Source organism: Dendropsophus ebraccatus, chromosome 9 (assembly GCF_027789765.1).
Source record: "Dendropsophus ebraccatus isolate aDenEbr1 chromosome 9, aDenEbr1.pat, whole genome shotgun sequence".
In the NCBI taxonomy this organism is placed as follows: domain Eukaryota; kingdom Metazoa; phylum Chordata; class Amphibia; order Anura; family Hylidae; genus Dendropsophus; species Dendropsophus ebraccatus.
In genome coordinates this window covers 107,091,751-107,102,557 of record NC_091462.1, presented here as the reverse complement: position 1 = coordinate 107,102,557, position 10,807 = coordinate 107,091,751, and the positions used below count along the sequence as shown (strand labels likewise).

Genomic DNA, 10,807 nt, shown 5'->3' with positions numbered 1-10,807 from the left:
CACAGCTTCCGCTTCTACAGGAGAAACTACATCTCCCGGCGTTCCGTGTTCTGCTCCTAGACCAATCGCAGCGCCAGTGAGAGCATGGGTGGGGCGTCATTCGACCAATCGCCGCGCTCGGTGGTGGAGAGGCCCAGGCGCTCAGGCCGGGAGCGGAGAAGCGGCCGAGCCCTGCGGGACGAGCTGTGCCCAGCGGCGGCGGGGCCGGCACCGGACATGCCGGTCCGAACCGAGGCCAGCAGCACGGCCTCCGGCTCCTCGTCCCTCATCCCGCCTCCTCCCATCAACACGCAGCAGCCCGGGGTGGCCACCACCCTGCTGTACAGCGGCTCCAAGTTCCGGGGACACCAGAAGAGCAAAGGCAACTCGTACGATGTGGAGGTGGTGCTGCAGGTGAGGCGGGGGCGACCGGGGCCGGTACCGGGGGGGCTGCCGGGTAACATCCACACAGCTCTATATACCGCTCACAGCTGCTGTATACTGTGTATAGAGCTCTATATACCGCTCACATATCCTGTATACTGTGTACAGAGCTCTATATACCGCTCACATATCCTGTATACTGTGTATAGGGCTCTATATACCGCTCACATATCCTGTATACTGTGTACAGAGCTCTATATACTGCTCACAGCTGCTGTATACTGTGTATAGGGCTCTATATACCGCTCACAGCTGCTGTATACTGTGTATAGAGCTCTATATACCGCTCACATATCCTGTATACTGTGTACAGAGCTCTATATACCGCTCACATATCCTGTATACTGTGTACAGAGCTCTATATACCGCTCACATATCCTGTATACTGTGTATAGGGCTCTATATACCGCTCACATATCCTGTATACTGTGTACAGAGCTCTATATACTGCTCACAGCTGCTGTATACTGTGTATAGGGCTCTATATACCGCTCACAGCTGCTGTATACTGTGTATAGAGCTCTATATACTGCTCATAGCTCTGTATACCGCTCATAGCTCCTGTATACTGTGTATAGAGCTCTATATACCGCTCACAGCTCCTGTATACTGTGTATAGAGCTCTATATACTGCTCATAGCTCTGTATACCGCTCATAGCTCCTGTATACTGCGTACAGAGCTCTATATACCCCCTCCTAGCTCCTGTATACTGTGTATAGAGCTCTATATACCCCCTCCTAGCTCCTGTATACTGTGTATAGGGCTCTGTATACCGCTCATAGCTCTATATACCGCTCCTAGCTCCTGTATACTGTGTATAGAGCTCTATATACCGCTCATAGCTCCTGTATACTGTGTATAGAGCTCTATATACCGCTCACAGCTCCTGTATACTGTGTATAGAGCTCTATATACCGCTCATAGCTCCTGTATACTGTGTATAAAGCTCTATATACCGCTCATAGCTCCTGTATACTGTGTATAAAGCTCTATATACCGCTCATAGCTCCTGTATACTGTGTATAGAGCTCTATATACCGCTCATAGCTCCTGTATACTGTGTATAGAGCTCTATATACCGCTCATAGCTCCTGTATACTGTGTATAGAGCTCTATATACTGCTCATAGCTCTGTATACCGCTCATAGCTCCTGTATACTGTATACAGAGCTCTATATACTGCTCCTGTATACTGTGTATAGAGCTCTATATACTGCTCACAGCTGCTGTATACTGTGTATAGAGCTCTATATACCGTTCACAGCTGCTGTATACTGTGTATAGAGCTCTATATACTGCTCACAGCTGCTGTATACTGTGTATAGAGCTCTATATACCGCTCATAGCTCCTGTATACTGTGTATAGAGCTCTATATACCGCTCCTGTATACTGTGTATAGAGCTCTATATACCGCTCCTGTATACTGTGTATAGAGCTCTATATACCGCTCCTGTATACTGTGTATAGAGCTCTATATACCGCTTATAGCTCCTGTATACTGTGTATAGAGCTCTATATACCGCTCCTGTATACTGTGTATAGAGCTCTATATACCGCTCCTGTATACTGTGTATAGAGCTCTATATACCGCTCCTGTATACTGTGTATAGAGCTCTATATACCGCTCACAGCTGCTGTATACTGTGTATAGAGCTCTATATAACGTTCACAGCTGCTGTATACTGTGTATAGAGCTCTATATACTGCTCACAGCTGCTGTATACTGTGTATAGAGCTCTATATACCGCTCATAGCTCCTGTATACTGTGCATAGAGCTCTATATACCGCTCCTGTATACTGTGTATAGAGCTCTATATACCGCTCCTGTATACTGTGTATAGAGCTCTATATACCGCTCCTGTATACTGTTATAGAGCTCTATATACCGCTCCTGTATACTGTGTATAGAGCTCTATATACCGCTCCTGTATACTGTGTATAGAGCTCTATATACCGCTCCTGTATACTGTGTATAGAGCTCTATATACCGCTCCTGTATACTGTGTATAGAGCTCTATATACCGCTCCTGTATACTGTGTATAGAGCTCTATATACCGCTCCTGTATACTGTGTATAGAGCTCTATATACCGCTCCTGTATACTGTGTATAGAGCTCTATATACCGCTCCTGTATACTGTGTATAGAGCTCTATATACCGCTCACAGATCCTGTATACTGTGTATAGAGCTCTATATACCGCTCCTGTATACTGTGTATAGAGCTCTATATACCCCCTCCTAGCTCCTGTATACTGTGTATAGAGCTCTATATACCCCCTCCTAGCTCCTGTATACTGTGTATAGTGCTCTGTATACCGCTCACAGCTCTATATACCGCTCATAGCTCCTGTATAGTGCTCTATATACCGCTCATGGCTCCTGTATACTGTGTATAGAGCTCTATATACTGCTCATAGCTCCTGTATACTGTGTATAGAGCTCTATATACTGCTCATAGCTCCTGTATACTGTGTATAGAGCTCTATATACTGCTCATAGCTCCTGTATACTGTGTATAGTGCTCTGTATACCGCTCATAGCTCTATATACCGCTCCTAGCTCCTGTATACTGTGTATAGAGCTCTATATACCGCTCACAGATCCTGTATACTGTGTATAGAGCTCTATATACCACTCACATATCCTGTATACTGTGTACAGAGCTCTATATACCGCTCATAGCTCCTGTATACTGTGTATAGAGCTCTATATACCGCTCATAGCTCCTGTATACTGTGTATAGAGCTCTATATACCGCTCATAGCTCCTGTATACTGTGTATAGAGCTCTATATACCGCTCATAGCTCCTGTATACTGTGTATAGAGCTCTATATACCGCTCATAGCTCCTGTATACTGTGTATAGAGCTCTATATACCGCTCATAGCTCCTGTATACTGTGTATAGAGCTCTATATACCGCTCATAGCTCCTGTATACTGTGTATAGAGCTCTATATACCGCTCATAGCTCCTGTATACTGTGTATAGAGCTCTATATACCGCTCATAGCTCCTGTATACTGTGTATAGAGCTCTATATACCGCTCATAGCTCCTGTATACTGTGTATAGAGCTCTATATACCGCTCATAGCTCCTGTATACTGTGTATAGAGCTCTATATACCGCTCATAGCTCCTGTATACTGTGTATAGAGCTCTATATACCGCTCATAGCTCCTGTATACTGTGTATAGAGCTCTATATACCGCTCATAGCTCCTGTATACTGTGTATAGAGCTCTATATACCGCTCATAGCTCCTGTATACTGTGTATAGAGCTCTATATACCGCTCATAGCTCCTGTATACTGTGTATAGAGCTCTATATACCGCTCATAGCTCCTGTATACTGTGTATAGAGCTCTATATACCGCTCCTGTATACTGTGTATAGAGCTCTATATACCGCTCCTGTATACTGTGTATAGAGCTCTATATACCGCTCCTGTATACTGTGTATAGAGTTTCTGATGTTCCGAGACTGCGCTTGTAATCCAAATCCACTCTTAAACCAAAGCAAATTTTCCCATAAGAAATCATAGAAATGCAGACAATTGGTTCCACACCCCAAAAATAATGATTTATTAGAACAGTAAAACAGATGAAACAAACATTCAGAAACAGCAGAATATGTGATATTATAAGTTACTGTACAGGAATGGAGAGGATGGGAAACACAAGGGCGGACAGAGACTGCAGGGAGCATGAAGGAATGAGCAGGACAGATGTGGGCACATACATGCAGCACTCTCTGTCCGGGGAGAGAGGGGTTACAGCTATGGAGAGATTACCCCCACAGTCCTGTCCTCTAATGTAAGCCCCAGCCTGAAGTGGATCTGCTATGATTTGGAAGGTGAGGGAGACTTCCTGGGTCAGAGTACAGGGCTGTAGACCCCGCTATGCAGACCATGCCCCTCCCCCACTCCGCCTCCCACCCAGTACAGGGAGTTCTTACACCAAAGCAATGCTCTTACACCAAGTCACAATTTTGAAAAACTGTGAGCTCTTAAACCAAAACGCTCTTAATCCAAGTTACTCTTAAACCAAGGTACCACTGTATGTGTGTGTAATACATATATACATATATATGTGTGTGTGTGTGCGCCGCTGTGCTCCTCTGTTCCCACCCCTGGTGCAGCAGATCGTTCCTGGACAGTCGTGTCCTCGTGTGACTCCTCCGGCCGCTCGCTGTACGTGCGCTCGTCCTCCACTGCCTCATGCTTATAGATTTCTCTATGACTTCAGTCCAGAGCAGGAAGCGGGGACCTCCTCATCTGTATACATGAGCAGTCAGTGTGCCGCTGCAGACGTCTGCGCGTGTAACCGCTGAATCCTGTGCCAGAAAGCTTACAGCAGGGACAGGGAACCTGCAGCCCTCCAGCTGTTACAGAACTACATCCTTGTCTGTCCAGGCATGATGGGAAATGTAGTTCTGCGGCAGCCGGGGGGCCATGGACAAGCAGAGCTCCTGGAAATGATGGAGAGAAGTATATATCAATCTCAGCCGGCTGCCGGAGCGGTAATATTTGCAGTGAGTCACTTGTGCTGACACCCTGTGGCGGCTGCTGATCCCTCTTGACTCTCAGTCACTTGACAGCTGTGACTACATGGAGCCGTCCCGGACTATATCTTGTGTCAGAGACAGAGTATGAGTCCATGGCTGAGTCATCTCTGCACATTTATTTGCCTGTGTCCCTATGACAAGACTTCTGGTTGAGCCCAGTATCCCTATGCAGCAGTGACAGGCGGTGTTGTCATGGTGTAATATAGTAATGTTCTATTCTGTCTCTTCTTCTGCTCCTCAGCACGTGGACATGGAGAATGCTTATCTGTGTGGATACTTGAAGATTAAAGGCCTTACTGAGGTAAGAGACCCCAGCCCTAGGAGCAGATCTCCTTACCCAGCATCCCATGGGGCCATGTGACTGAATATTACCTCCAGATATACAGCTGCTACTACACATGCTGAGGTTGCAGGGCATGATGGAAGTTGTGGTTTTGCAACAATTGGAGGGCCACAGGTTGGGGAGCATTGGTCTAGCATGGTCTTAAGGGATTTATGGGAGTTGTAGTTTTGCAAATGGAAATTCTGTCATAGAGGAAACATAAGGCTCTGAACCTGTTCTGCCACCAGTCCTGTGCCAAAGATTTGTCATTTACTTCTATTAAAAAATTTTCAGTCTTCCAGTACTTATCAGATGCTGTATGCCCTGCAGGAAGTGGTGTATTGTCTCCAGTCTGACTCAGCGCTCTCTGCTGCCACCTCTGTCCATCTCAGGAACTGTCCAGAGCAGTAGCAAATCCCCATAGAAAACATCTCCTGCCGTCCAGGCCAGTGGTAATACCACTTCCCGCAGGACATATAGCAGGTGATAACTGCTGAAAGACTAGAGATTATTTTTAATAGAAGTAAATTACAAATTTCTTGCCCTTTCTGGCACCAGTTGATTTTAAGAGAACTTTTTTATTTTTTTATTTTTTTTTTGCTGGAGTACCCCTTTAAATGTTTTTTTTTCCAGGATCAGAAAAACATGGCTTCTTTCTTCTAAAAAGTTGTAACACCCCACACAACCCGAGGACAGGGGTGGTGCCATTCCTGGAGGAAAGCGGCCATGGTTTTCTAATGCTGGACAACCCCTTTAAGGGTGCCTCTGCATTGATGTCTAACCCCAGCTCTCCCCTATCCCCTCCTAGGAGTACCCCACCCTCACTACCTTCTTTGAAGGGGAGATAATCAGTAGGAAACATCCTTTCCTAACAAGAAAGTGGGACGCGGATGAAGACGTGGACAGGAAGCACTGGGTGAGTGCTGGGCCGGGGGGTCTCTGCCTCTTGTATGGTGACTCCGGGGCACTAACCCCTCATCTCTCCACAGGGGAAGTTCCAGGCTTTCTATCAGTACGCGAAAACCTTTAATTCCGATGATTTTGGGTTTGAGGAACTGAAAGCTGGAGACTACGTCTTTATGAGATGGAAGGTAAAGGGTTAACACTTTATCCTATATCCTGCTATAGTGATGGGGATGTCATACAGGGATCTCCCCATATCCTATATCCTGCTATAGTGATGGGGATGTTATATAGGGCTCTCCCCGTATCTTATATCCAGCTTTAGTAATGGGGATGTTATATAGGGCTCTCCCTGTATCCTATATCCTGCTATAGTGATGTTATACAGGGATCTCCCCGTATCCTATATCCTGCTATAGTGATGGGGATGTCATACAGGGCTCTCCCCGTATCCTATATCCTGCTATAGTGATGGGGATGTCATACAGGGATCTCCCCGTATCCTATATCCTGCTATAGTTATGGGTATGTTATACAGGGATCTCCCCATATCCTATATCCTGCTGTAGTGATGGGGATGTCATACAGGGATCTCCCCATATCCTATATCCTGCTGTAGTGATGGGGAAGTTATACAGCGCTCTCCCTGTATCCTATATCCTTCTATAGGGATGTTATACAGAGCTGAGCCCTTATCCTATATCCTTCTATAGTAATGGGGATGTCATATAGGGCTGATCCCTTATCCTATATCCTCCTATAGTGATCTTAGAGTTAGGGGGTTAGCTCTGTATATCTTGCTATAGTGATGTTATATAGGGCTCTCCCCATATCCTATATCCTGCTATAGTGATGTTATATAGGGCTCTCCCCGTATCCTATATCCTTCTATAGGGATGTTATACAGAGCTGACCCCCTAACTCTATATCCTGCTATAGTGATGTTATATAGGGCTCTCCCCATATCCTATATCCTGCTATAGTGATGTTATATAGGGCTCCCCCATATCCCATTATAGGATGTCACAGGGTTTCCTTTCTCCTCTGCAGGAACAGTTCCTGGTGCCGGATCACACGATTAAAGACATCAGCGGCGCTTCCTTTGCCGGCTTCTACTACATTTGCTTCCAGAAGTCAGCGGCATCCATAGAGGGTTATTACTATCACCGGAGCTCCGAATGGTGAGTGTTTAGCCTGGGCCACTGGTCCCGTATTCACTAAACATACAGCTCCTCCTGACAGTTATGGCTGCTGTCTCTACTTCTCTATAAGCATGTTCTCATTCTTACACAAGGTTATAAATTAAAGAGACTCTGTCAGTAGGGTTATCCTGTCACAGGGTAACATAAACTAGTGACAGAGAGGCTGAACAGAATGATGTATCACTTATATTATTCTGTGCAGCTGATCCAGAGATATCCTTCTGAATAACATGGACAATAAGTAGTCCTCTCAATTATGTGCATGAGCTCAGTAGTCCTGGATATTCATGAGAAGCAGAAAACTCTGCCCACCAGCTGCTGATTGGCAGTTATCTATCCATGCTGTGTGTAGGAAGTCACCTGTCAATCAGCAGGTGGGGGAAGGGGTGTGGCAAGAATATTATTCTCCTGCATATTAGGAGAATAGCAGAACAGAATGATATAAGTAATATCGAGATCTGTTTAGCCTTTGTCACTAGTTTATGCTGCTCTCACTTTAAGCTTTTCTTTAACATTCACTTGTGTTCACCTTCCAGGTATCAGTCTTTAAACTTGACCCACGTCCCAGAACACAGCGCACCTATCTATGAATTCCGGTGACAGAAGCTGTGACCTCGCTGCCGCCACCACCCCACAGATGGATCGGAGCTGTCTGCACCGCCGCCCGCAGTTTCTTTTCTGTTAAACTCTGAGAAGAATGTATGAGTGTTAAAGCAATGGCGCGTGCAGCAGTGTCCGCTCTGTGCGCAGTTTTTATTTTAATCCGCTGGGTTTTCTTGTTTTTCCATTTTATTTTATTTTTCCTGCTTGACATTACTGCTCCGGCTTTCCCCTGCCCCTCCTATGAGTAAGCCAAGAATATGGATTCCTTACCTAACCCCCTAATGCACCCTTTAGTCCTGCGGCTGGAAGGGACACCGAACTATAGCGGCCCCGGAGCTGCTGCTGAAGGGGGCGGCTCTGAGCTGGGGGTCTGTGACTCTCAGCCGAACATACATGGCCTATACACTCCACCTATCTCACACTAGTCAGCAGATCTATGGGGCTCCTCCTCCCCCCGGGCCCAATGTCAAAAGGAAAACTTATTCCGTACTGCAATACATTTCCCCGTTTTCACATTGAAAATGGAAAATGTCAGATTTTTTTTTTTATATCTATAAATATATATTATAAATACACATATATTTAATCAAAGAAGTATAAATCTATGGAAGCCTCCTGAGCTGAAGAAGATTCAGTTTCCGTACTTTGTGGCGGCCTATTTTTCCAGGGTATACATAACGGGTGATGGAATTGCATTGCACCCCCTGCTTGTTCGGTCTCATTTCTCATTATCAGATTGCGTATATCCTGCTTCTCCAAAGTCTACTGCAAAGTGAGGGGGGGAGAAAAATAATATACATAAAACAGCGCCACCTGCTGGCAGACTGTGCTCACAATGGGCAGCAGCCGCCGAAACGCTACCGAGATGGACTTTACGCAAGTGATTGGTGACGGCGAGGAGCTGTTTGGAGTTGTTGTCGTATTTGCTATGTGTCATGGATTAAAGCGTGGCTGGCTTTTCTCTCTGATTCCTGCAAACGCCTCAGACTTCTCGTGTATCCCACCCGGCGCTGCACATTTACCGAGAAACACATCTATTCAGTTTTTTTTTTCCCCCATAAAAAAAAAAAAAAAGCAACGAAAACCTCTTGCTGTTACACCGCTGACTTGTTGCTTCAATGTTTCATTTACCTGCAAACAAAAAACCACAACAATTAGAATGGATTGAAAAGTCAAGTCTGTCTTTTTTTGTTGTTCCCCCCTCCTTACATAGAGAGAGGGGGCAGCATACTGGCTGGAGGGATAAGGCTGCGTCACATGGGGCATAACTGGCGGAATAGGACAGGGAGGCTGGTGGGATTTTGCTCTGCCAGTTTTGCTCTGTGTGAACAGAACCTAAGGGCTAGAGCCAATCTTACACTAGGGCACGTTGCAATAAATGATGGAGCTTCAACTGGAGCACAAGAATTAGTGATGTCATTGTGTAATGCACAATAAAAATAAAAAAAATCTAATAATCCAGGAGAGGCATGATGTGCCAGGTCCGCCCAAATCTCTCAAATAAAGGTAGAAACTCCTATGGGAAAGGTCACAGAGCAGATTTTTCTTCCAGTCTGTGTAAGAATACACATGTAAAAAGCATTTCCTGCAGGAAGTGGTGTATTCTTAACTGTCTTCCAGTACTTATCAGCTGCTGTATGTCCTGCAGGAAGTAGTATATTCTCTCCAGTCTGACATAGTGCTCTCTGCTGCCACCTCTGTCCAGAGCAGGAGACGTTTCCTATGCGGATTTGTTACTGCTCTGGACAGCGGTGGCAGCAAAGAGCACTGTGTCAGACTGGAAAGAATACACCACTTCTTCCTGGACATACAGTAGCTGATAAGTACTGGAATATTCGAGATTTTTAAAGGGGTTATCCAGCGCTGCAAAAACATGGCCACTTTTCCCCCCTACTGTTGTCTCCAGTTCAGGTGCAGTTTGCAATTAAGCTCCATTTACTTCAATGGAACTGAGTTCCAAACCCCACCCAAACTGGAGACAACAGTAGGGGGAAAGTGGCCATGTTTTTGTAGCCCTGGATAACCCCTTTAAATAGAAGTGACTAATGGTGCGTTTACACAGAGATTTTTGACAGATCTTTGAAGCCAAAACCAGGAACAGACTATGAACAGAGAACATGTCATAAAGGAAAGACTGAGATTTCTCCTCTTTTCAAATCCATTCCTGGCTTTGGCTTAAAAAAAAAATCTGTCAGTCGTCCATACTTGAAGAAAAGTTTTTCTCTGGAGTTTTCTCTTTAAAGTGTCAATGTTGTTACATAAAATTTTTGACATGTCATAGTCTTGTCAAAAGTTTTGATCAGTCCTGGTCAAGTATTCAGACCTGCTCGGGAGAAGAAGCGCTGCAGTGCATCCTCTCTCCGCTCTGAGTTAGAAAAAAGTGTCAGACTTATAATGGAGAGTTTACTCTTTCCTATGCTCAACTAATGGATGAGTCCTGCTTCCAGCAGAGTGGTTGCAAGTAAGTTTATTCAAAACTTCCATCACCGTACACACATTCCGGCATGCCCCCAACAAGATGCCTACGCATTTCAGCCTTCCAGGGGTTATCCAGCGCTATGAAAATATGGCCACTTTCCCCCTACTGTTGTCTCCAGTTTGGGTGGGGTTTTGAAACTTAGTTCCATTGAAGTAAATGGAGCTTAATTGCAAACTGCAAGTGAACTGGAGACAACAGTAGGGAGAAAAGTGGCCATGTTTTTGTAGCGCTGGATAACCCCTTTAATCATGGACTCATCTATTAGTTGAATCTACAAGTGGCACCTGTTGGAGTGAGAGTCCGTGAAG

General features: G+C 45.3%; 1 protein-coding gene across 1 annotated transcript; it reads left to right on the top strand.

Moving 5' to 3' along the window:
* Positions 1–34: 34 nt before the first annotated feature.
* On the top strand, positions 35–9,477 carry GID4 (GID complex subunit 4 homolog). The gene is made up of 6 exons (XM_069984248.1): positions 35–393; positions 5,232–5,291; positions 6,121–6,228; positions 6,302–6,403; positions 7,266–7,396; positions 7,954–9,477. The coding sequence occupies exons 1-6, from the start codon at positions 85–87 to the stop codon at positions 8,015–8,017; spliced, it is 774 nt and encodes a 257-aa protein (XP_069840349.1). The 5' UTR covers positions 35–84; the 3' UTR covers positions 8,018–9,477.
* The last annotated feature ends 1,330 nt before the right edge of the window (positions 9,478–10,807 follow it).

Excerpts from the sequence above, each read along its gene's own strand:
- GID4 (XM_069984248.1), top strand. The coding sequence starts at position 85 with ATGGGTGGGGCGTCATTCGACCAATCGCCGCGCTCGGTGGTGGAGAGG. Across the intron at positions 5,292-6,120 it reads AGATTAAAGGCCTTACTGAG|GAGTACCCCACCCTCACTAC; the intron begins GTAAGAGACCCC and ends ATCCCCTCCTAG. Across the intron at positions 7,397-7,953 it reads TATCACCGGAGCTCCGAATG|GTATCAGTCTTTAAACTTGA; the intron begins GTGAGTGTTTAG and ends TTCACCTTCCAG.